The sequence below is a fragment of the Zootermopsis nevadensis genome, unplaced genomic scaffold, assembly GCF_977971745.1.
Source record: "Zootermopsis nevadensis isolate Lab colony 2312 unplaced genomic scaffold, Znev_1.0 Znev_ptg000023l, whole genome shotgun sequence".
In the NCBI taxonomy this organism is placed as follows: Eukaryota; Metazoa; Arthropoda; class Insecta; order Blattodea; family Termopsidae; genus Zootermopsis; species Zootermopsis nevadensis.
The window spans coordinates 6101349-6128258 of record NW_028259155.1 but is presented as its reverse complement, the minus strand read 5'-3'; the positions used below and the strand labels follow the sequence as shown (position 1 = coordinate 6128258).

The following is a 26910-nucleotide window of genomic DNA, read 5'->3' as shown; positions in this document are numbered from 1 at the left end:
ATGACTGTTTGTCGTGTTTCACATACGTGGAAGAATGTATGTCTGTCTGTACACGTAAAGTGACTCTGTTTATGTTGCACACATCTGCATAGAATTTGGCAGCACTGAAATGTTTTGACCAGTTACACTGTTAATTCTGTTTGAAGTCAATCAGGGAGACTTCAATGCGTGTATTTATATGAGGTAATTTCTGTTTCCGTCTAATTTTCACAATAAATTCAACTTCTGTAACTTCTAATATGACAGTTTTCAAATTCTTGAGACCAATTAATGTGGTGTTATGCTATATACTGTTAAGTAATATTTATAAAACTGCAAAGAAGAATTTATTTAATTGTACACATATCTAAATTTGTCGCCTTCGGAGGACTAGTGGTTAGTGTGCTCGCCACTGGACCCAAGGCTTTCGGGTTCAAACCCGGCCAAGGTTTTTAAGGGTGATAAAAATCAGTAGAACAATTTTCTTCGGAGGGGAAGTAAAGCCGGTGGTCCCATTTTATAGATTTATGGCATGTAAAGCATGATACGAGATGTTTCGCAGGTAAAATTCAGTGGCCATTTCTCACCCAAGTCTCTCCTGATTCACTACTAGATGGTTCTGGCAGTTAAATCAGGATTGAGTAGAAATTGTGCAGTCACAAATGCACACTTCAAAGACTAGGAAACCTCTAAATAGGAGGCGGTGAAAACCCACAAATGGGTTGTAGACCCAAGGAAGAAGAAGAACATATCTATATTTAACTCATTTTCCATGATCCTACTTCCCTTGCATGAATTTAATATGTATATACTAAATGTCTTTAATTGCTAGTTGCAATGTTGCTGCCTGCCAGGGTGTTCTAAATTCAGTCATTTTTGGCTTTCTTCAGTTTAGCTTTGTATTTGTAAAATTAATGTTTTTTTATTGTTCTTTACATGTATTTTATACATTTACAGCCCACAAATTATGGTATTGATGGCAGCAGTGTTGACAGACAAGAACGCAGACTCGAGCAGCTCCGTGCGGACAGCGGGTATCGAAGCATGGAGAATCCGCCAGCAACCAACTTGGGCACTCACCAGCAATCATTTGATACAACAGGGAGGCCACCACACCATATTCCCATTGATTATCATATTGAGATGCCAGTGTGTTACAACACGTCACGTGATTCACAGGGAAGTGCTGCGGATTTGAGCACAAAACGCAGAGATAGTTTTAAAAGTGTGAATAGATCAATGTCCGCAGGTTACAACACCGCTATGGTGCAGTATTGTCATGAGGTTGATGAGGGTGTGGCTGAACTTCAGTCACCTCTCGGACCTAATATAAGTTTTGGCTCGTGGGAGAGATGTCAAAGAAAGAACTATCATTCAGCTTCGAGAAGACGGCGTGAATTTGGCTTTGGCGGCAGTCGTCACGCTCTGGCACACGTGGCAGAGTCCAAATATTCCCGCTCCCAAATTTTTCAGACTGTTGGTGCCGGTTACACCCGTGATTACAGTGTCGATCAGAAGTCTGACGCGTTATTTCGCGAGTTCAGTCGTTGCGATCCTGTGAAAACAAGAGCCAGTGGTATACACCGACAACAGTTTATACACTCGCTCCCATATCCTGTTCGGGACCACATAAAAGAACTGTCACAGCCTCAAGACAGTGATGAGGGTCTATTGGTACTCGATATGACTAAGAAAGAAAGTGATGATCTATTAACGACATTAGACAGCGATCATTGTGAGGACAATTATGATAGTAGCGATAGTGATGAAGATGATGACAGCGACTGACTTGTAGATTATATAATTATGTTTGAGGGTACAGTTATTTCTACCCTCCATATCAGATACCAAATATTTTTTATTCTAGTTAACTGATGGATGAAGGAAGATAAGGGTGGAATGACTCCATTGTAGCAAATTAATTTCTACAATAATAAATCCTCATACATCTCCGCTCATCCATTACTGTTAAGCGCAAAGTGAAGGAGGATCTTTGAGGTAATATACAATACATATTAGAAATAGAGGGCTCTGCTGTTGTGTTAATATGGTTTACTGATCTGCTCAAAAGACTAAGAATAGCAGAAATACAGGATTATGAAAGAGTCTCTGGTTACGAGCCGCGTCAGGTGGCTGAACGGTGAATAAACCATATATTCTGTCAACGTTTCGAGAACAATGTCTGCTCTCATCCTCAGGGCTGCTGCGTAGCAAATCTGATATGGTTTATTTGGCATTCGGCCACCTGACGCGGCTTGTAACCCGAGTCTGTCATCAACTTCAGTCGCCACGAAAGCTTAACTTTATACAACAAATACAGAATGTTTCACACCTGGTTTGTGACACTTCAGAAGGTTATTTAATAGGTAAATTCATGAAAAAAATGTTATTACAATATTGTTTCTATTTCCAATAATTGCATAGCTCTGGTGATCTCAAAGTATTTGGGAGTATTAATCAAATCAGTTTATTGCTACGTATTATGATGTACATTCAAAATGTTCCCCACAGTTTTCAGTGCATAACATTGCTCATTCCAGACAACAGTTTACCGCGATCTGAATTTCAGGGTGTTCTCGTATGTAAGCAGCAACATTCATAATCTGATGTACTTCTTCTCTCGCGTGTACTTTGATCCTACAGGTCATCTCTTCGTCAGACCTCATAAAAAGAAATTGAGCAGTGTTATGCCGAGAGATTTTGTGGTCAAGATATTGAAACATGATAACCTATCCAATGACTTTGTAATGTTGATTAAGTAAACCATAACTTGATGATCAAAATGTGCTGAAGGAAGATTTTGCCACCTTGCCTTCAGGCACATTATCCATTAGATACTTTGATACTTTGACGACCCGTTCTTCAGTGTGGGTCCCAACTTTTAGTTGGCTTGATCTATAGACATTTTGGTATGACTCCTTGGACGAGGGATCAGCCCATTGTGAGGCCTCTACCCGTACACAGGACAACACAACACAGAAAAACATCCATGGCATGAGTGGGATTCAAACTCATGGTCCCAGCGACCAAGCGGCACAAGGGCAATGCCTCAGACTGCGCGGCCACTGTGACCCCTATTCTCCATTAGAAACCAAATTTTATTTGTCAGGAAGTTTTGATAATTAGCAGATTATTCGAAATATTCACTGAAAGTCATACTAAAATGCTCGTCAGTAGTAGTATGAGGATTATGGGCGATTCTCACCATTGATCATAACCAAAATAATAGTAACAAAGCAACTGACAATTTGCAGTGATAACATCTTAAGCTGAAACCATCATCAGTGCTGCCATCTATCAAAGCACATTTGTTGTTTGCATATCTTAAAACATCCATAGCTCTGCAATAGTTGGAAAAAGAACCATTACTGTAAGACAACCTGTATTTTAGTTATGATTTGAAGCTTTTGCGGTGACGTAACTCAATAAAATATTCTCGGGCGATCAGATGCGTCAGCCGGTTAAAAGATGAAACTGAAGTTTCAGGGACCTGTCATCAGAACCCTGATGATCGGGACAGACAGTCCCTGAAACGTCGGTTTCTTCCTTTAACCAGTTGACGCGGCTGATCGCCCAAGAATGAAGAATGAAGAATGTTTCAGGGAATTGAATTATACTATCTTTCTGTTCAAGGTCATATGGTAACTCATATTCATCAGGATGCCAAATTCCAGAATGTGTCGAAACATGCTCAAACACTAATAACAAGAAAATAAAAAAGTAATGGAAACTTTTTTTTTCTTACTTAGATGTATGCCCTCAGATATTTCCTCGTCGTAAGCTTTAAAATAATCCGATACAAGATGTAAGACTGAATTCACTACCTGGGGCAAAGGACATAAAACGCTGTCCTGTAGATGGTAGGTTTGCTCTTAATAACTTCCGGTCTGTTGCGTCGTTTCTGTCAATGAATTGCCACTACAACTATTGCAATTAAGTTAACATTGCAAACAGTTTAGATTGTATTCTTGGCCTCAGGAAGTGTAGATATGTGTAGTATATGAAAATAAATATTTATGCACGTGAGTAAACAGAACAGCCCTTGATATGTCAAACTCCAGACCCCAGGAATTCCGCATCCGTCAAGATATAGGCATCTTATCTATTTTCCTAAGACAAATTTTATTATCTAGTAATGTAACTACTTCCTGTGTGCAACAGTGGTTTTAGAAGAGACGCATGTTAAAATTTAAACTCGCAATTATATTTTACTTCCAAATTTTAATGTTTAAGATAATCAGGAACATTAAGAATAATTTTATTGATGCGCTGTAGTAAATTTAATAACAACACTTGCGGACCAATCATATCAAAGATATGCCTTGACGTACGGCAGAGGATCCAAGATATAAGGCCCAAATCGAAGTGACGTAAAGTATTTGAAATAAATTCTTTTTCAAATACAAAATCCTGCATCGAAGTCACGGGGCAGGATAGTAGGTAAGTTAGAGAGTAGCATTTTTGCATTTGGAATTTTTAAATAAAATTTATTGCATATAATATAACAATATTCACACTTCTTCATCAACTTACCACTGCAAGAACCTCGGATATCATAAATATTTACTTCGTACAATGATTCAGTAATTAGAGGAAATATTTATATGAGTTAAGAGTTTTGGATGTTATTACGATACTGTGTTTTAAATAAAATTGTTTATAATTTAAAGTAATATGTTTGCGTGTTTGTAGATGGGACGTATACTGAATTATTTAAGTAATGTGTACTTAAGACAAAAGTGTGTGGATGAAGACAGATGGCAGTCACGCGTTCCTTGGTGTTCTTCGTACACACAAGTACATGATCAGTTCTACTGCGCTGATAAGGCTTGCACCGAGGAAGAGGCCCACTGCACCTCCAATAGAGACTGAAATTTGGAGTATTTATTTGTCAGTTCATTTTGAGAAGGCAAAGGCGAAATTAAACTCCCAGAATAAAACTGATTTTTTTTTCCAAATGCAGGAAAGTAATGTAAATAATAATAATTATGAAATAATAAACAAAAGCCAAATATATCAAGCTGAATATCTTACAATTATTTAAAAATTATGACGGAAATTTTATAAAATATAATTTATTTTGTATGAAGAGTTGTCACGTATTGTCTGTAAGAAACAGTGATGAGCTTTTGTGATATCTGTAACGAACCTACAAGTTCCATAAAAGGTGGACTATTGGGTGTACCTTTAAAAATTGTAATGGATTTTATCTTGGAAATCCATGTAGAATTTTTCAAATCACATGATTCATAATTATATACAAATCTGTTATGAAAGGAATTTTGGTACATTTTTTATTTTATTTTATTTTTACATTTATAAGTGGATAGTTCAGAAGCCAATGGTGTTAGGTCACGATTTGGTATACAGAATTTCGGTGATTCCAATCTTCTGTCATGATAACTCCATTTTTGTTTTCAACAGACAATCGTGCCACTAAACTTACTAGATTTAAAATAAATTGAACCCTTAGCATCTGTACTTATATTATTAATAAGCATTTTATTATTTTGTTACATTTTTCATGATATAGTTTGTGATTTTTTACTAAATATTATGTAAAAAAATTATTATATACAGTTCGTTCACTGAAAAAGTTAGACGCAATTTTCACCCCCCCCCCCCCCCCCACCGACAGGTACTGCATTACTTGCCGCCAAGTGCTAACATCAATTTTCGCCAAAATTATTCTCATAACACCGCAATTGTCTCTAATACCGTGTCAGGAATTTCATTATGTGTGGATATGGTACGAGTGATTTTCTGTGTTAATCGTACGTGAAATGTGATTCAGCTAAGTGTCGGAGAAAATTTAGCAGTAAATTTCCAAGAATCTTAGTTACAAGCAGAACAGGCACCCGTGAACTTATTAAAAAAGACAGATCTACTGGGTTACTTCTGGACAAGAACCCCGCTAAAAAGCACAGAGTGCTTACCGGAAGAAAACTAGACAACAGGGGCTAGGTTATAATAAAACATTACAGAAATTAGTCAAGATATCAGCAGCTGCTTCTGCTGTAAAATGGGACTGTCAATAGCGCATGCGTTGTAAACACGTGACTCGGCTAGCAGGATTAATTTCTGCAACTTGTTTTTACAGTCAGTTCATGACCGTGTAGTTGACTCATTTTACTTTATTTTTCTGGCGAAGGTTGGTTGCATTTGCACGAACAAATTTCATCCCGCAATAATCGGTTCTGGAGTTAAATCTACGAAGGTCCTCTTCATGACGTAATTTCAGCCTGTTTAGATGTTACAGAGAGTGTGAGCTTGTACAGGGACAACGTTTGCAGCACAGCTTATAATATAGGTAAGGTAATTTTATTTTCTTTGTGGAGTGATACTAGAATCGTACGGGGAAATTCGCATTGCGCAGGGCGGTGAGTTTCGTTTTATTTTGTGAGTGATGGCGTTGTAGTAAGCGAAGTGTAAACATGACGGGACAGGAAACGTTCTTAACCTTGACAGAAAAATGTATAGAATAGAAAGTGTAACTAGCCTTAAAAGTAAAATAATAGCAAAGACTAATCGAAAGTGTGATTAAAGTTAAAAGAAGAAATAACGGGACTGGAAAAGTAAGTAACCTTAAATATGAATATAAAATGAAGAGTAATGTAATAATTTTGAAGGTTAATGTACGAATATTACGTCTTACTGTATAAAAGCAAGATTACTTGGAAGTATATTTTATGCTGTTATTTTTAATCACTGTTAGTGATGAGAGTTGAAGTAAGAGTAAAATAATATAAAGAGTATTATACACTTTTACATAAAATGTTATAATATACAAAAGTATATATTTATGTTATCTTTTGGGTGTGGATGTGAAACATGGGTCCCTCACCCTAAATACAGAACACAGTTTAAGTTTTTGAAAACAGGAACTTTCTGGAGATAAATGCTTACGTGCTTAATACTTTTTACTTTTCACCAACTATTAGGTTTATAGAATCAAGAATGATTAGATGGGCTGGGCATGTGGCATGCATAGAAAAGATGAGAAATTTGTATAACATTTCAATCACAAAATATGGTTTGGAATCAATAAGATTTGGAATAGGAATTAGTGATAATGAACTTCACAATTAATCTGCTTTATGGAGTTAGTACTAGATTAGGTATATGTTACAGGGAGAAGTTTTGTTAATTGAAACCAGCAAGTATGGTCAAAATAGGGGCAAAAATGTTAGTCTTATCAGTAGCAAAATAAAATAAAGTTACGTGAGCGATGTTTACCCACTAAGTCCAGTTTGCTTCGTACAACATTTCTCCTGTATCGGACAGATGGCAGTGACAGCATCTGCAGTGTGTAGTGGCTCCATGCGTTGTTATTCCTGCGCATTTTATGAGTATATTACGTAATTTATGAAGTATCGTATTATTTTGAATGGGATTTTTTATATAGTAACTGAAAACTTTGCATATAAATTTTTCTATTATAATAATAGAGTAATGCTTATCATGACATACTAACGTGTATTCATGGGGGTTATGTTTTTAATCCTATAGTTAGGCACTGTTTATGAAGAATTTAGTTAGAGAACTGTTTTAGTAATTCAGAGCTGAGAACATACATGATGGCGGCCATCATAATGTCCTCTCGTCAGCAATTGAGGAATTAAATGTTCTTTAATATAACAGCAGTGGAAGCAGTGATTTGTAGAGAAGAAAACGTTTACAGTAACTGTAATGATAAAAGGAATGAAGAAATTGAAATAAACAGAAGAATGACAATAATATATTAAAGAAGAAGAAAAATAATAGCAAAGAGAAGGTTAGAAGAAACTAGGGGAATGAAGGGAAGATAATAGCAAAGCAAAAACTAGAATAAAGAAAAATGTAAAATAAATTTGAACAAAAAAAAATTGAAGATGAAGGAGAAAATATATGACGTTATTAAACCTTTGTTTTGACTTTGATTCTGTAAAGAATTTCTGGATAGCTTTTCTGGAATAGTAACAGTTTAATGTTACGTTTAAACAAAAGTGCTGTTGATCACAGTTTAAACTAGTAACATAAATTTATGTGCTGAGTAACATTCCAACATGATTAATTAATTTACTACTTGCAAATAAGGCACATTCTATTAAACTGGTCAAAATAAAATATAGTTTCCATTGGTGCAAGGAATGCGTAAATTAAAAAAAAAATATTTTGGTTTTACTAATAAGTTACTCTTTGTGTTAAACAAACCATTACTATAAAATAAGCAAACAAACAGATTATTAACACTATAAAAAAGACACTAGTACCATACGCGTTTCAACCTCAAGAGGTCATCATCACGGTATGCAGAGTTTTAAGACCATTACTTATCAACCAGTCCATGAACAGACAGTCAACCCGAGCAGACGTGATACACCACACAACACGACTTATGAATAATCAAAACAAACATAAGATGCGAAAAACGGGAGGATCAACGGAACACATGTTACAATAATAAATATATCGAAAAGCATGCATTATAATATAAAATAGTTTTAAAAAACAACACCTGAAGATGATGTATTACATCGAAACATGTTGTGAAATGAATGAAAGCGCTCTAATGTAACATCCTTATAGTGATGAATAGCGCAAATTTAAAATTTAAAATTTTAACATTTAAGTTTTAAATTTTAACATCCAAATATAGTTTTGTGTATTGACCTGAATTTTATTATATATTTTAATCAAAAACACAAACATGACGCATGTAAACCTTAATGCTAACATACTGGGAGAGTTTAGGTAATAAATGGCTTAAAACTAAAAATAAATTGGAACGAAATGGATTTGTACCTTAAGAATGGAAGAGATTTAGAAACTTGTTTAAAGAGGGCAACACAAGTTCGATCAGTTGTGGTCTTCTGTCGTGAGACTGTGTAGTGTTGTAGATTATTAGAAACGTCTTGAAGGAATATACCACTTTCATCATCAAGGCAGAAATTAATTTTACCATACAATATCAATTGGCTCACTTCTACTATGAAGATGGTGGCGATATGTTCCTCCAAATTGTTGGTATGATATGAATTCATAACTCTGAAGTCTACAATCAAAATCATCACTGACATGAGAATATCATATTTTAGACAAATTCTGTCAGTTTTTTCAACTACAGTATTATTTAAATTCTTGCCATTTTATGTTGGAAATTGACAAAATTTCGACAGTTCGTTGTACACTCAAAAAATATGTTTTCTGGATTGTTAAGTCATGTAGTCTTGAATAGATATTGACGACGTTTCAGAGTAATTTAACGCCTCCATTATCCGGGCGATAAAAAAGGTCATTCTGAAACCACATTCATTATCAACCAGATTACACGGCGTAGCATTCAAGGAAACATCAATGTTTTTCTCGTCGCCGTGAAAAACCTGATATATAACGTGTTACAAACGTTTTTCCAACATTGATTGTCTTACTGAATGTGGTTTAGTTATGATTTATAGAGTATTACTTAAAATATCACAGGTTCGCTTACAACCGTGCCACTGTTTATAAAATAAAAGTAATAACTTATTAGTAATATGACAGTCATTTACTTGCACACGAGACGAAAGCAGGCTTAAATGTCCGTGAACAAATTCCGATAGAACGCCATAGTATGTTAACCTCAAATGTTGGCGTTAAAACGGGGCTAACAATTTTTTTTTAAAATTTCGATGTTCTTTTATTTATTAATGTATTAAAGTGTTATGTGGTGTGGAAAATACTGTAGTTAGCATCTTACAGATAAAAAGAAAGGTAAGCTTTTTCTTAAGTTTTTTATGGATGAAGGAGGATTAGAGTAAGATAAATTACAATTATCAGAGCAGAACTGGGTCTCGAACACCAGTAGTGGACTCTACAGTGAATTTCCACAACCAATTGTTTAGGAGAACCTGCTGTTTTATTCAACTTAAATATTATACCAAATCCTAGCCACGCTCATTGTGTTCACTGGAGCCTAACATGTTTTTTAGTATTTAAGTAAAATTTTATAAGAGCATTGAACAAATTAACTCACAGTTCCACAGGGACGGTTGTTATGAACGTGTACTCCGGTTCTGAACAGCTCGGAGTAATACAGTTGCAAGTTACATTCAACTCGGGCAATCCAGTAGCTGTTATTTCGTACAGTGCTTCTGCGAAACAGAGAGAAAATCAAGGATAATCAGTCTTATAAAAGACGGAGACTTCTATATTTTACACGATTGAATTTCTATGGCCATGACCGTGGACTAAAACGAGAATTAACCTATCGACTTCTGTATCGATTAACTTCACTTTTAACTTTTTAGGTTATGTAGTGTTGCTGTGAACGTAAATGATGAATTGGATACGGACAGAATTGGATTGGATATATAACTGGATTGTAAACAGACTGTCGTGGTCTATTTTAAAGTATAATTTTCGAAAAGAAAACATATCGTGTCTAGATGATGCAAAAGTGTCAGTCATTACATGACATTAACTTAACAGCAGTCATATCGACTTCTGGATCGATTAACTTCGCTTTTAACTTTGTAGGTTATGTAGTATTGCTGTAAACGTAAATGATGAATTGGATTGGATATATAACTGGATTGTAAACAGACTGTCGTGGTCTATTTTAAAGTATAATTTTCGAAAAGAAAACATATCGTGTCTAGATGATGCAAAAGTGTCAGTCATTACATGACATTAACTTAACAGCAGTCATATCGACTTCTGGATCGATTAACTTCGCTTTTAACTTTGTAGGTTATGTAGTATTGCTGTAAACGTAAATGATGAATTGGATACGGACAGAATTGGATTGGATATATAACTGGATTGTAAACAGACTGTCGTGGTCTATTTTAAAGTATAATTTTCGAAAAGAAAACATATCGTGTCTAGACGATACAAAAGTGCCAGTCATTATATGATAATAATTTAACAGTAGTCGTACTTAAACAGCTGTAGGCTAGTGACTTCAATTTTGTTTTATTGTTACAGTAAATGTAATGTAAACAATTAAAATGAAACAAGGTCGCAAAACCCAAGGGAGTTACATCACTCACTTTTTCTATTATTTATCGCTGTATTACGCATGTAATTAGGGTTGTAAATATCAAAATGGCATGAAACATGAAACCGTGTACAGTTGTCTCGCTAGAAAACGGGGAAACAGTGCTTTTGCATTACTCTTTGTCAGGGTATCTTAACCGAAGCGCCAATATTGTGTATTTTGGTTGGCCGCCTACATCTTTTTACTGATATATTATCTTATATGATGAAAATAATTTACTGATATCAGAAAACCCCTTCTTTTAATGTCTTCAGTATTTGATCTAACTACCCCTCTAAGCAACTGTGTAACTAAATGAATAATATATATTAAATGAATGCGATGTACCTGAATATCTATGAATGCACAAAATTCCTTCGAGGTCGCATGTTCTTCCTGGACCTACAGATGATAAGAATACTGCGTTAACATAGGGTAATAAATACGCTATTTATTGAAGGTTTTGGAGTAAGTTGGTTACAAAATATACCTTTTACTTGCGTATATTGATGAACGCAACCACATAATTTCAGCTGAGCCATCGCCTGACACTCCGTGATACAAGCCGACGAGCTATAAAATTTGTACGTGGTCAGCGGATTCTCGAAAGGCAGCAAGCAACCCCTCTGGGACACCCCTAGACCTGCGAGGCTGACGTCATTAGCTATTTCCATTATCTGAAACAGAAACGGTTTCAGGAAAGCGTGGTTAGGACACGACCAGTTCTTCTGTTACGAGCTCTGACATTATAATTAACCTTTCTTCTAATCCGCATTTCCACGCGTTTTTGGAAACTCTTTGTTTCTCGCTGAAAATGTCTTGCTAAGAAAGTAATTCTATCATATCAATATACACACATATTCATACGCACAGATCTAATACATACATAAATACATGCAGAGAACAGTAAATCAAACAAAAATTCTATCTGTTTAGGAGCCGGGGTAGCTCAGTGACTGGCTACGAGCTGTACGACCGGGGTTCGATCCCCGACGGGAGCAGAGGATTCTTCCTCTAGTCTCTGTGTCCAGACCGGCTCTGGGGCCCAACCATCCTCCTATCCAATGGGTACCAGAATTCTTTCCCAGGGGTAAAGCACGACCGGGGCGTGACGCTGACCACTCATCCCATCTAGTGCCGAAGTTAAGAATGAGTAGGAGCTATACAGTCTCTCCTCCCAAGCGCCTACATGGCGTGTAGCGGGACAGCTTCTTCACCATATTTTCTTCTTATGGAGAAATAAGGAGAGAAAAGATTGATTATTTTGTTTTAAGTCTTGTTCTTAAAGCCTTTGACTTAGATTGAGTATATTTTGCGTTTTCACGTGTCACTACGATACGCATTTGATGCTGTTTAAAATAAGAATTCATTTCCATTGTTAAACGTGTACATACATATGCCGCCATATTGTTTCTGAATAGTTCATAAATTACAGTTCTTGTATATTGAGTGGTGAAGGAATTTCAGGATTTATCTCTGTTCTTTGTGTGTGTCATCAGCTGTTATTATAATTTACTTACACGAAAATATATAGTGTAGGAGTTTCCCCGATCTTTGCTTTCCAAATCAGGTTCTACCTGGTGTCCAAAATGAAAGGCGTCTTCTGGTGAGTGGACGTGCAACTAAGAACAAAGATTGTGTTGACCTTAGTTTGTAACTTCGAGAAATCTGAGCAATCGCAAATCGAGTGTGAAGGTGAAATTTAATTTTGCAATGTTTATCAGCTACGTAATTATATTTTTATGTATGCGGTGTTGCAATGGAATCGGGAATTTAACAGTGGGTTCTACAAAACAAAAGATGGACGTGTTTGCTATTAGTTCTAAAATTGTATAAACCAGCATAATTTTTACGAGACTAAAGGTTAAGTTATATAAAAACAATAACTTATAGTTATTTTGTATGGATATGAGACGTGGCCTCTCGATTCGAGAAAACATTTTAATTCGAAACATCTGACAATCGTGCTCGGGAAACTTGAAGAAATTTAGAAATTAAATGAACTGTTGATGATGATTATATTTTAATGAAGAACTTCGTGATTTTTAAGGTCATATAGTGTTTTTAAAATAGCAAGGATGTGACGCGATAAATGTGCTGCTACAATCATGAAACTTTTAGAAGCAATTTTAAAGGAAACATTTCAGCATCTCTTTAAAATATTTATAAATAGAAAAATTACTCGATAGTGCGTTAATGTACTTTTAATCCACACGATTAATTTAAATTTAAACAAAATCGAAAAATATTATTACCATTAGTCTGCACCGTTTCTGAAGTTCTTACCTCAGAGTCTTCAAAAGTATTAAATTCTAGTCTTCCAGGACCGGTGAGTTTGTTCGATATCAAATCTACTGTTTTGTGATAAGCGACATTTTTCTTCCTGGAACAAGACATTTTACGTATTAAATTATATTCGATATAAATGAATAATATATTATTTATTGTCATTTTAATCGAAATGACTTAATTTATTTGAACTCTTATTACAATGTTATTCGGTAGCAAGTTGACTTTCTGTGTTTTTATTGTGTTAGTGTTTTTCTATCTTACGTTATATCTGTAATTGGTCTTCTGGTTATTAATGCAGCACACTGATAAAGAATTTAATTGAAAGTAAAATAGTTGCTTGAAGGAGGTTATAAAGAACAGCAAAATGTTCCTACTTATCCGTTTGCAAAGAAGCTTTTTCTTATTATGTATGTGTACTGTCAATCTAAACTGAATTTGCAAATCGTTGTATATTTTATATTATAATTTATTACCAATCGGTTTTTCGGCCTTTTAATCATCATCCCCTCATTTAATCATAATTTACTATTGAGCAGTTACGTAACGCAAATGAAAATTTTTAGTAATTTAATGTCACGAGACGAAACATGTAGCTCTAAACCAGGGGTGCCAACCCGCGGCCCGCGGGCCGCATGTGGCCCGCCTTGAACATTTTTCCGACCCGCGAGATTCATCACACTTTTACAAAATATATTTATTTTATAATGGCCAAAGTAGTGAAAACCAATGTATTAAAAAAATACATTATTTGTGCATCCATATATTCAAAAATTATCTGTCGAAATTATGAGAAAAAATTAACTTTGATTTTAAAATAATATTCTTGCGAATATATGACAGATATTGCCTGTTTTATTCATTAGTATCATTATTATTATATTATCTATGTTTACATGTAAGAATAATAGTAAACACAATAATAATAACTCATTATGTTTCAATTTTTCACTCCAAAAAAATGTCTCTAGTGTATCTAAATCTAATATGGGGATATATAATTTTATATGTGGCCCGCGGAGTTATGATGCATTTCCAAAGTGGCCCGAAAGATCATTTGGGTTGGCCACCCCTGCTCTAAACCTTATAATAAAAGTATTAAATCAGTATGGGATTTGAGATCTTCAAGAATGTTAAAATGTGGTTTGTGGTCGTCTGGGCTGTGACATCGAGTGGTCTTGTGATTAGGAATGTTTTGAAGGAGCGTATCTCATTCGTCTTGTGGTTAGAGGTCAATGCTTTTCTCATTACAGTGTCTGCCCCATATCCGGTTTGTTGGAAGAGATTCTATTTTTTATTTCCTTACATATCTGTGGCTCATTTGTAAAGGGTAATGCCACGTATTTTATAAACATATTCTTTTTTTTTAAATTTTAAATTTCGGGTACCGTATCTTTTGGGTATTTTGTGTTATGGATATATTCGTCCCTTATACTTTGTACCGATTGTAAAATTATTGGACCATCTCTGCGTAAAATTATGTTATGAATATCCCATAATATAAGGGACCCTTAATATTACATTTAAAACATAAGCATTTTATTAACCTCATATACAGATAATTCAGTCGTCTTGTTATTTTAACCATCGTATATTTTGTATTGGGCAGTGTTTAATAGTAAATAGAAATTTAAATTTTTGTCTTTGGAAACTCTCAATGTTCATGTATTCGCACAATTACTTACGTTGTTTGTAGTGAGTTAATGGTATAACAAATTCCATAAGGTGTAAGTTCGGGATAGAAATTTTCGCAACAGTCGAACTGGACGCTATTCCAGTAACAATTTCCTAGCAAAGACGAGCAGTTTGTGAAAACCTGCATCAAAGATAGAGAAAGTTACATTCTAAATAGTAACTTCATATCCTGCAGGGAAATTGTGAACAGAATTTTGCACCTGATAGAGGAGAATTTGGACGGAATTTCACAGTAAGAAGGTCCATAATTTGTACTCTTTACCAAATATCGTGAGGATTAAAGGATTAAGGACGGTAAAATAAGAGGGATGTTTATCATGGATGAGATAAGAAATGCATAAATTTTTAGTCGGAAACCCCATAGGAGGCTTATGCGGAAATGGTAAGATAAATTACTCTTTAATTAATGTTAAATAAATCTGATTTTGGGAGTTGAATGAATGCGTTGTGGATTGATGGATTTAATACAAACATTAACAAACTTCTATACCGTCCTCCCATCTCAAACGAAGATACAGCAGGATTTATTATATGAATCATAATATTATTCATCTTATAATTAAATGAACATCATAACTCTGATCTTTCTGCAAGGTAATGAAACTTCACGATGTTTTCTGGTTCAGTCGCCGTGATTATTTTCATATTCAATTTACTTTAAAAATACATTTTATAAATTTTGTACTTTTGAGGAGATTTATAAAAATAATGTTGCAATAAACTGTATTACTCTTCAATACAAAAAGGGTTTATTCCTCTCAACTTCGGTAGGACACGTTACGCTGTTTATATTAATTTTAAATGAATTTATGATGACACATTAGTTGAGACTAAATTAATTATTAAGTCCAACGGGTTACGTTCGCTTGCTTTTCATGACTGTGTGGTGTTGTATATTTTTTGTTTTGAGACATCCTGTCGTTATGAATGAGGATTAGCGCCTTCATTTATCAAAAATATTTCTTTTTTATATCTTAATTGCGTCATGTTTGTGTTTTATTGATACAATATTTTATTTTCCGTCTATACACAAACTTAAAATAATGTTGTTTAAAATTACTTAAAATTATAACATTCTCAGTAGATACTGCATCTTGTTACATTTTTTGTATCGACGACATGTTTCAATGTGTATTACATCATCATCAGGTCTATCAATTTTAATATATTTTAAAAACTGCGTCTACCGTCTCTTAATATCGGACACACAACACATCAATTACAACCCGATATAAAACATCCAAGTAAAAAAGTAAAGTAAAGTTTGTCCCACTATACGCCATGTAGGCGCTTGGGGGGAGTGGAGGTATAGCTCCTCTCTTCCTTGACCCCGGCACTAGATGGGGGTGAGTGGTCAGCATCACGCCCCGGCAAAGCAAAATAACCAATATACGCAACGCAAAATGTACAACAATTTTTAAAATATATTAAAATTGATAGACCTGATGATGATGTAATACACATTGAAACATGTCGTCGATACAAAAAATGTAACAAGATGCAGTATCTACTGAGAATGTTATAATTTTAAGTAATTTTAAACAAAAGATTTCTGTCTTCTGGGTTATTGCGCTGTGTAGTCTGGTCGATGTTAACCAACGTTTCAGAGGTCATACTGCCTCCGTCATCAGGGCGATCGCCCTGATGACGGAGGCAGTATGACCTCTGAAACGTTGGTTAACATCGACCAGACTACACAGCGCAATAACCCAGAAGACAGAAATCTTCATATTCACCGCTGTGAGAACCTCAAGTCTTACAATTTTAAACAACATTATTTTAAGTTTGTGTATGGACGGAAAATAAAATATTGTAAAAATATTTCGTGATACTAACATAGTCCCATTACAATGCGTTTAGAAAAGTGTCTGTCTCAACAATTCTGCTGCAAGTGTTCGTTACGCAAACGATAACTTACACTTTAGTTAGATTCCAGACGTAATATTTCCAAAATATAAAATGATGCAGTCCAAAAGTTCACTTAATTATTCTCAGATAACATTTTACATAAACAGTAATTTTTGGCCATTGAATACAAGTTGTAGTCTATAACCTCACGTCAAATGCAATTCAAGAATTATAATTATAATTTTAAGTGCTGGGAAATATGAAATGGTCAATAAAAATTGTTACTGAATAACAGGGAATCGAACATTGTTACATGCCCTTATGCAACACGTCCTGGTCCACATATGAAACAAATTATAATTATCAGAAATGCTACAGTTAAAATAATGACAGTAATGTTATAATTACGAGTTGAAGTTCATTCTCTCACTTTCTGTTGTTGTGTTCAGACGTGTTTGTGGTGAGCTCCTGTATAAGGGTTGAAAATGGGTTGTTACCTGGAAGATTACCGGGCGAGAGTGGGTAGCTGGGCAGGTAGATGCTTGTGGCGTGGATTGCCTAGGCATGGTGACGCTAACCAAACTACTGGTCACTGCTTGGGGTTGACGATGTTGAATTCCTTGGTTATAGCTGTATTACTGGTAATCGGAGGAGTAGAAAGAAATCCCGGTCCTGTTGCGGAAGGGGATAGTTCTGTGAAACTTTTATGTACTGGCTGCGGCAGGAACCTAAGATCCGGAATCCAATGTGAGTCATGTGGACGCTGGTTCCATTATAGTTGTGGGAATGTGAAGTCTCAAGCAGCTGAAAGGGAGAACTGGAGCTGTGGTAAGTGCAGGGCTGCAAGTGTTCGAATGCTTCAGGATCAGCTAAATAACGCGCTGCGGCAAATTGATGAACTGAGGATGAGAAACAATGAACTTGAAGAAAAGTTGCGAATGGCGGGAGCTGGGAAAAAGGTTATAGTGCCCGAAAAGCGAAAGGCTGCAACGTGCATGGTCCTGGGAGACTCAATTGTGCGCAATGTTGGAGGAGAGCACACAGATATGACGGTGGAGTGTTTTCCGGGTATTAGAACGGAGCAGTTGCACAGAAGAATAGAAGGGACGGATCTAGGCAGTCCAGAAACTGTTATTATTCACGTGGGTACAAATGACCTAAGATCGACGAGAAATTTGGACTTGGTAATGGGAGAGGTGTACTCGCTGGTGACTACAGTAAAGAATAAATGTCGGAACTGCAACCTTGTCCTCAGTGGAGTGCTAAGGCGTAGAGATGTGTCATGGCGGCGTATTGGTGCTCTAAATGAGAGATTAGACTGGGTTGCAAACGTCCTTGGAATTACATTTGTTGATCCGAACAGCTGGATACAGGAAGGGGATTTTGCTGGGGATGGACTGCATCTGAATGGACGGGGAAGGAGACGATTAGGACAACTGTACGCTAGAGTTAGTGGACTTGATGGTGGAGGAGCAGCACGAAGGAAGACGTGACACGTTTGGGTGGACGGCACTCACAGAACGAGGACAACCAGGGAAACGCGGCATTCATCAACTGGAGAACAGAAGGCTTTGCATGAAATAAGGGGAACAGAGACGAGTAAATTGGTGAGTAGGGAAATAGAAGCTAGGGCAGGGGCAGAAACTTTAACTTCGGTAGCAGCATATAGGGTTGAAGGCAAGTCGTTAGTGGTGCTGCAGGTTAACTGTAGGAGTATCTATAATAAAGCCTTAGAGCTTTGGAATTTAGTTGACACGTATAACCCCGATATTGTTATAGGCACGGAGTCTTGGCTTAAAGAAGATATTAGCAATGCTGAAGTTTTTAGGACAGATTTTACAACTTTCAGGAGAGATAGGTCTGCCCGTGGTGGTGGGGTTTTCATATGTGTTAAACATTTCATTGCCTGTACGGAGTTATGGGTAGATGAGGATTTTGAGATGATTGCGGTAGAAGTGAAAGGAATAGATACAAAATATTCGTGGGAAATTATAGGAATATACAGAGCTCCTAACGAGGACATGCAAGTTTTTGAACGATTGGCAGCACGAACTAGTCATTTAGGAAATTCTACGAAGCGTAGTATCATTGGGGGTGATTTAAATTTGCCCTACGCAGATTGGAAGGGAAACGTGGAAGGTACTAGCAGAAATCAGGCATTTATAAATAGACTGGTATGGGAAAATGGGTACAAGCAGGTAGTCGATAGGCCAACCCGAGGGGATGCATTGCTGGATGTTTACCTGGTCCGGCCTGAAAGTTCGCTCACCTCTTGCAGCATTGTGCAGGGGATCAGTGACCACAGTGGGGTAATATTAGAAGTGGAATGGGAAGAAAAAATCCGTGAACCGCAGGTAGAAAGATTAGTCCCCATGTTCCATAAAACAAATGTTTTAGGATTACAAAGCTTTCTTCGGGAAAAGTTTAAATTATGGGCTGGAAATGGTAGTAGCGTGGAAGAGATATGGGAAAGCTATAAGGATATAGTCTTCGAGGGTATCGATCGTTTTGTACCTCAAAGAATCCTGAGTAAAAATCCGGATCCGGAATATTATACCAAGGAAGTGAAACGTCTGAAGGTAAAGGTGAGGAGGGTTTATAATAAGAGAAATTCTGGAGGGCAGTACCAAGCGGAGCTGAAACGGTTATCCAAGGAGTTGCTGATAGTAAAAAAGAAGGCTCAGGAGACATTCTTAACTTCGGTCTTGCAAAGAGAGGGGAGAAGCTGGACAGAGTTTTACAAATATGTTAAAAGACGTAAGGGTAATAGAGAAACTATTCCGGCAATCAAGGGCGTTAAAGGAAACCTCATCACAGATCAAACAGAAAAGGCCAACTCCCTTAACGCTTATTATGCGTCGGTATTCAGTTGCGAACGGATAATTTCGCTAAATAACCAGCTAATCCAATCAACAGATTCAGATAAAACGTTTACCATTAGTATCAATATCATAAGGAAACGGATAGCAGCAATCGGGAAAAATAAATCCGTCGGATCAGATGGCATCCCCGGGGAAATTTTAAAGTTAGGTGGGGAAGCAATGATTCCATACCTTGCGCGTCTGCTGGAGGTAACGATGAACAACAATTCTATCCCAGGGGACTGGAAGAAAGCTATAGTGGTCCCTATTTATAAAGGGGGAGATCGATCGGTAGTTGGGAACTATAGACCGGTCAGTTTAACCTCGGTGGTTTGCAAGCAAATGGAGCACGTTATAGCAGGGTATCTAAGGCAAGTCTGGGAAAGGAGTGAGTGGTTATATGAGGGTCAACATGGGTTTAGACCAGGGTACTCATGCGAAAGTCAAGTAGTCACGGTTTGTCAAGATGTTGCTGATTCATTGGACGAGGGAATCAGGACTGATGCGGTTATAATAGATTTCTCAAAGGCATTCGATTTAGTCCCACACGATAGGCTGATTACAAAAATTGCTGCAACCGGTGTGGACTTGAGGGTAGTGTTATGGGTAAAGGAATTTCTCTTAGGACGTTCGCAAAGAGTAAGAGTGGAAGGACAGCTATCTCATGAAGTCAGGGTAACGTCAGGGGTGCCGCAAGGGAGCGTATTAGGTCCCTTGCTATTCCTAGCTTATGTTAATGATATTTGGAAAAACATTGATTCAAATATACGGCTTTTCGCTGATGATTGTATAGTATACAGGAAAATAATGGATAGTAGTGACATTGATAAGTTACAGACAGATATGAATAGATTATGGGAATGGGCGGTAGAAAATGAAATGAAGATAAATCCAGGTAAAAGTAAAGCAGTCAGCTTCAATAGAGCTAGGGTGAAGGATAAGCTGAGTTACTTTTTTGGGGATCAATTAATTCCAGAGGCAAATAGCTTTAAGTACTTAGGAATACTTATTCGCAGTGATCTGAGCTGGGCAGATCATGTGAATTATACACTAATTAAAGCATGGAAGGCTCTCCATTTCGTAATGCGTATACTAAAAAAGGGAAATAACAATACGAAACGTTTAGCTTATACGTCGCTAGTGAGACCGATACTTGAATATGGAACTGTGTGTTGGGACCCTTACAGGGAAGGACAGGTAAGAGCACTAAATCGGGTGCAGAAGAGAGCGGCTAAATTTGCTAATTTCACGAACGAATCTGGTTGGGAAACATTGGCACAGCGTAGATTGATAGCCCGAATGTGCGCCCTTTTCAAAGCATACACGGGGGGCCGGGCTTGGAAAATGATAGAGGATAGATTATTAAAGCCATGCTACCTGGGCAGGGACGATCATACTCGGAAAATTAGGACTAGGAAACAAAGAACGGATGTAGGCAAATATTCCTTTGTAAATAGGACCATAAGAAGCTGGAACCAATTACCTCCAGGCGTGCTAGAGTCTTTCCCCTGTAAATTAGGCACCTTTAGAAAGAGGGTCAGAAAAGTAGTTACAAGCTAAGGGTTATTAAGTTGGGAATAAATGGTGATAAGTGAAGTGAAGTGTCTTAGTCTCCAAGTGATGAAGGGCTGTAGTTCTTTGGGATAAAATTTTCATGTACTGAGAGCGGACTTTATATTCCACTCTTAAGTATTGTGATTAATTAGTGGATGTGTGTTTTTTTATTGTGTCAGATGTTTTATTTTGAGTGTGGTATGTTGTATTGTTGTGTCTCATTGTATTGTTGTGTGAGTGCATCAGTTCATGACGTTTGTAATACATTACAGTTATTGTCTTATGTCTAGGTGGTATTAAGTTCTTTTTTTTAAGTTAAGTACTTGAGGTTGGATGGTTTTGTAATTTATGAGTTGGTTGATTTTGAGTGGGATGTGTTGTTTTTGTTGTGTCCTTTTTTATTGTTTTGTTCTGTCTCTGTGTTGATGTATCTCATTGTATGTTGTGTCTTATGGTTTTTGTTGTGTCCTTTGTTTATTGTTTTGTTGTGTCTCATTGTGTTGATGTATCCCATTGTTTGTGTGTCATATTGTTTTTGTTGTGTCCTTTTGTTTATTGTTTTGTTCTGTCTCTGTGTTGATGTATCTCATTGTTTATTGTGTCTTATTGTTTTTGTTGTGTCCTTTGTTTATTGTTTTGTTGTGTCTCATTGTGTTGATGTATCCCATTGTTTGGGTGTCATATTGTTTTTGTTGTGTCCTTTTGTTTATTGTTTTGTTCTGTCTCTGTGTTGATGTATCTCATTGTTTATTGTGTCTTATTGTTTTTGTTGTGTCCTTTTGTTTATTGTTTTGTTCTGTCTCATTGTGTTGATGTATCTCATTGTTCTGTTCTGTCTCATTGTTTTGTATGTTATTGTAGGACACTGCCACCGGGTATAAACCCATTTGCAGTCAATAATAAATAATAATAATTTAAATTAATTTCCCTTCAATTTATGTACATTTCTTGGGGTATTTTGTACATATTATTTTACAGAGTAATTTAAACTTTAACATAATTTCTTAATTAATGATGACATTCAGAATTAATACGCACCTTCTTAGCCAGTTGTAAAATGTCCCCAGGACATTTTGTAGAGCCGCTGCAATGTTTATTACAATTATTGCATTTGCCCTTATAGTAGATCATGTCTCCGAGGTACATGGCCAAGTTACTTAGAGTTGAAGTGTCTGCGTTCGGGTATGTTCTACAAGAGAATGTTATTGAAACTTGGAAATTATTATGTCGGAATAAGAAAACGGTGGTCATTATGACATCGAAAACGACGATAATATACATTAAGAGTCATTTTTAATGGGCATGTGAATTATACGAGGGTAGGTGGGCTGAAATGTAATGTACCCTCTTAAATAATACGTGAATTGGAAAGAATTTTTAATGAAACAAAAACATATACAAAGTTTAGAGTTTAATCTTCAAAATTATACATTATTTTTCTACACAGCTACCGTCCACTTCAACACACTTAAGCCAACGATAAAATATTTTTTAAATCCGTCCTTGAACTGAGTTTTGTTTGCGAAACAATTTTATCATAGTAGACTTCGAGCACTGGTGTGATGTCTGGCGTTGTTATGTTGGAGAACTGCGTGGTTTTAGTTCCGAGATCTTCTTAATATTTTCTTAATCTTATCTATGCATTCAATAGAACGTCCAGAATTGATTTGCCTTCCGTTTCATAAAGTCATTACGACATTAACATCCCGAAATGCAGTCAACATCACCACCTAATTTTCGAGTGATTCATATATTAATAAGTAGGACATATTAGAGTGTTTAAGTTGTTATAAAATTTAATTATTATTAAGGGAATTTAGGCAAATGTGAACAATGTAGAAAAAGTACAATTAGTTTTTCTTACATCTCTGACCTAGTGGAATTTTATGGAATGCTGTTGGCAGCTCCGATTAATCATTGGGGCTAAGTTGAAATGAGGGCTGTGTTTTTAATTGTTTATTTTTTTCATAAATTTGGTTTGAAACTTATTTAATTAATTGTGGGCTTTGTTTTGGTTTTTTTATATTTAACTTACAGAACAAAGAACTCGTGCAATTTTTAATGAAAAATTAATAACGGATATCAAGTTTGATGCCATGTTTATAACTTTGGCTATAAATATGTGATTGATTCAAATTGAGGCAACATTTGAAGCACAAACCTCTCTGCCAGTTCCCATATCTTGTGTCTGTTATATTTCTCGCAAACAGTGACCGCTGGAAACCCCGTATTCCAGCCCAGATAAGTTGTTTCTGGAACGAAGCTCACAGAACGTTGCTGGAATGCTTCCATGGTTGCTTTACACACGCAGTAGCAGCCATAAACAGAGACGCTGCATACAGCCAGCCAAAATACCCTTCAATATTGGCAGAAAAATATCACATGTCATTATTTTCTAGTATATCCATCTGAGATACTTTAAAAATACTATATTTTTGTAGATAAACAGCCTTGTGCAAATAGTAGTCACTCAAATAGTGAAGAAATTTCTGAATTTTGTGTGGAACCTCTAGGTCCATTGACGTCATTACAAAACTGGTCTCTATTCTGAACTAGATTTATTCTACACCCTTGAATCTATTTTATCTTGGTCCACTTTAATATTATACTCCTATCTACGTGTAGGTTTCCGAAATATTCGAATTTTTTTAAAGTTTTTCCACAAAAATTTTGTATTTGTCATCTCGTCCATTCATGCTACATGACCATCCTTTCTAATCCTGCTAGCTTACTGTTGTGGAAAAATGTAGGGACTTTGTAAGAATATTAGTTCGTCTCACACACAATAAAGTAATTTAATAAAATTTCAAGTTATTTGGGGTATTGTCCGTCAACTTTGTTTTGTGTTATAACCCACAAAGTTTCCGAGACTGGATGTCTTCGTCAACAGGTGAAGTTAGACAGAAGGGCGCCTATTTTTTTTTTTTTTGGGGGGGGGGGGTCCTCTTAGAGCTAGTCTTTATCATTGGACCCAGTGTAAGATACCCACGAAATTAGGCACCTCTCTGTCTACCGTCATTTGTTGACAGAGTTTTTCTTCGTAACGTGAATTTTTAACAAATAACCAAGAAGATTTATCACGTACAAAATAACAGTCGAGGTTATTGTTAATTAGCTAAGTAAAATAACTACTTTGCTGTGTGTAAGAAGGAATGATAAGTTTATATACTTCCTTCAATTAATATAGCAGATCTTCTAAGCAGAATGTATAAAATTTGAGATCACGGAACACTTCATATTTATTCCTTATCTCACTTATGATAGACCCGAAACTTTGCTCGTGTGATGAATATTATACGACACTGAAGTCTGAATCTTACTTTAAGCCGTAAGTCTACTCTGCCGAGAATTTAATTTAAATAAATTTAAACCTTATTTGATACAGCGTATGGTATAATATATATTTATATTAAAATAAAAATACTTAATATTATGAAAATTATTTGTTTTATTAAATTTAATTGCCGTTACGTTATTAAATAAAGATATGGAGTAACAACATTTTACAGATCTCATTTTAAAATGAGAACAAATGAGATCTATAAATTGTTATTATTCAAATCATTCTAATTTATTTAATTTGGCGTTGATTTTGTTTTGATTTGGAAAAATACTTTTATTTTCCAATATTTTCACTGTATACCTATCTTTGGGAGTTAAATGGTAAAGCCATCCACTATGTCCCGTTTACAGAAGCCAGGAAGGTCACAGAGAATATTTGGAGGCATAGTTTACAGATCAACAAAAGAACTTAATCTTACCTTTCCATCCAGTGTCTTCCAGGCTGAGTGAGGTACTTTAAACCGTGAATTGATGTATTGTCTAAATAGTCTTTAATGATTAACCACAATATTGGCAGATTGAAATACTTCATTTTTAATTTATCAAAGTACCAACTTCATTTCGACTAAATTAGGCGGTTTATGACGTTCGTGTGTGATTTGTAACAGACTCTACATTCTGTAGTCGAGAAACTATGAACCTTAAGAATAAATACAGTTCCACGCATGCGTATATTGCAGGTTAAACATGGAATAGATCAGGTGATAACTGTATAATGTTTAATATTGATTATCGATTGACCGGACAGAAATAATTCCAGCTCTATTGTGCATGGCAGTCAGTACAAAGTTACAAAGATCAATAGATGTAATAGACATTTGGTTTGCCTGTTATATTGCTGGTTTCCGATCGTTCTACTAATTGGCTACGTAAATTATGTTTACTTTGTAGCATGTCTTCATTAGTATTTATTGTATACGTCTAAGAAGTTAATATATATGATCACATAAAAAAATAGATTATATAAGTTAGAATCCAAACATAAAATAATTAACAGCCATTATTTTGAACATGAAGGCGAGAAAAGTCGGGCAGTTTGAAACCTGCTGCATTCATCTGCAAGTACTTCCCGAAAGTATTTATTAAATTAAAATACTAGCCAATTTATGATTAGTTTCTACATGTTTTTTGGTGAATCTGGTGCTTTCTATACTAGAACGGCTGATTGCTATTTCATGAGCTCAGTCAATATAGTGACTGTACGACCAGGGTTCGATCCCCGACGGGGGCAGAGGATTTTTCCTCTTGCCTCTGCGTCCAGACCGATTTTGGGGTCCACCCAGACTTCTATCCAATGAGAACCGGTGATCCTTTCCCGGGGATAAAGCACGGCTGGGGCTTGACTCTAACCACTCACCCCATCTAGTGACGAGGTTAAGAATGAGTAGGAGCTATACCCTCTCTCCCCCCAAGCGCCTACATGGCGTATAGTGGGACAGCTGTTCCTTGCTTTTACCGGGTCTCTGTTCTTTAAACCTGTTTGACTCATCCTGACATCCTGACTCTCCAAACTTAGAAATATTTTGTATAATGTATGATCAATAATTTTCGCTGCTTTTAAATTCGACGAAGTTTTCACATGGGTTAAAATTTCAAGGGTATAATGTTCCAAAATCTCGGAATTGTCAAGTTCTCGACTGATATTGGGTCTCGTATTACATATGGGCCGATAATGCAGTCATCAACAGTTCCGACCCAGACACAATCTGTGTACGAATGAGAATTCTCTGTGGCAAGTTGGCGGTCCCATGTCGTAAATTACATGTTTAGTAAGCAAAATTTATCGGCCATTTCTCACCCAAGTTTCTCTTGATTCACTACTAGATGGCTCTAGCAGACAAATCAGGATTGAGTAGAAATTGTGCAGAGGCAGTGGGCTTGTCACTCACTACTCACAAATGCACACTTAAGAGACAAAGAAACTTCCCACATGGAAGGACGCCAAGTTCCGAATTTGTGCTGTAGAGCCATTGGATGGATAGATGGAATTTTATGATAGTCTTACAGCTGGATATGTATCGTTTGTATATGTTTATCACGATGTGAAACTACAATAAACTTTTACATCATTATAGTGATATTCAGTTACATACCATAGCAGCTGATTTGTGTTTGGGACCATAATGTTCAGATCGCATGGTAAAATATAATCATAGTGTGGAATTGTATTCTGATATACACCAGTTTTTATTACTGTGGTTGTGAACCTGTGGTCGCAAGCAACTGCAGACCGGGCATCGTCAATTTCCATAGATAACATAAAGTTCTTTAAAAAAATAAATAGCTATAAATCCACTAATTCATCATAAATTGAAAATAAATTGTGTGTGAGAACTCCTGTGC

The 26910-nt window shown here is 36.1% G+C and overlaps 3 protein-coding genes across 12 annotated transcripts in view; 2 read left to right on the top strand and 1 right to left on the bottom strand.

The window, feature by feature from the left end:
* The window catches only part of LOC110834592 (uncharacterized), an 83611-nt gene extending 78599 nt beyond the window's left edge, over positions 1-5012 (top strand). For 2 of the 6 annotated variants that reach the window (XM_022073920.2, XM_022073921.2), the window contains one exon: positions 937-3709. In XM_022073920.2, coding sequence (XP_021929612.2) covers positions 937-1767 — 831 coding nt within the window. In that variant the 3' untranslated portion in view covers positions 1768-3709. Of the gene's footprint in view, positions 1-936; positions 3710-4671 lie in introns of those variants that run through there. The other 4 variants (XR_002544646.2, XR_002544644.2, XR_002544645.2 and 1 more) reach the window with 4 other exon arrangements.
* Positions 4744-25171, bottom strand: LOC110834602 (sodium channel protein Nach). The gene is made up of 11 exons (XM_022073951.2): positions 24987-25171; positions 23387-23581; positions 22264-22414; positions 14953-15083; positions 13265-13361; positions 12499-12600; positions 11469-11655; positions 11327-11380; positions 9974-10091; positions 7216-7313; positions 4744-4847 (listed from the first exon to the last, which is right to left on the bottom strand). The coding sequence occupies exons 1-11, from the start codon at positions 25097-25099 to the stop codon at positions 4744-4746; spliced, it is 1350 nt and encodes a 449-aa protein (XP_021929643.2). The 5' UTR covers positions 25100-25171.
* Positions 6081-26910, top strand: part of LOC110834593 (protein SSUH2 homolog) — a 75819-nt gene continuing 54989 nt past the window's right edge. For 3 of the 5 annotated variants that reach the window (XM_022073928.2, XM_087354435.1, XM_087354438.1), the window contains exon 1: positions 6364-6554. The gene's annotated coding sequence lies outside the window, so the exon portion shown is untranslated. Of the gene's footprint in view, positions 6290-6363; positions 6555-26910 lie in introns of those variants that run through there. The other 2 variants (XM_022073927.2, XM_087354437.1) reach the window with 1 other exon arrangement.

Bases quoted from the DNA above. Each gene is read 5' to 3' on its own strand.
- LOC110834602 (XM_022073951.2), bottom strand. From the start codon at position 25,099: ATGAAGTATTTCAATCTGCCAATATTGTGGTTAATCATTAAAGACTAT. The intron at 22,415-23,386 runs GTTTGTGCTTCA...ATTCTCTTGTAG, and splicing joins ATATGGGAACTGGCAGAGAG to AACATACCCGAACGCAGACA. The intron at 13,362-14,952 runs GTAAGTAATTGT...GTCTTGTTCCAG, and splicing joins ATTAACTCACTACAAACAAC to GAAGAAAAATGTCGCTTATC.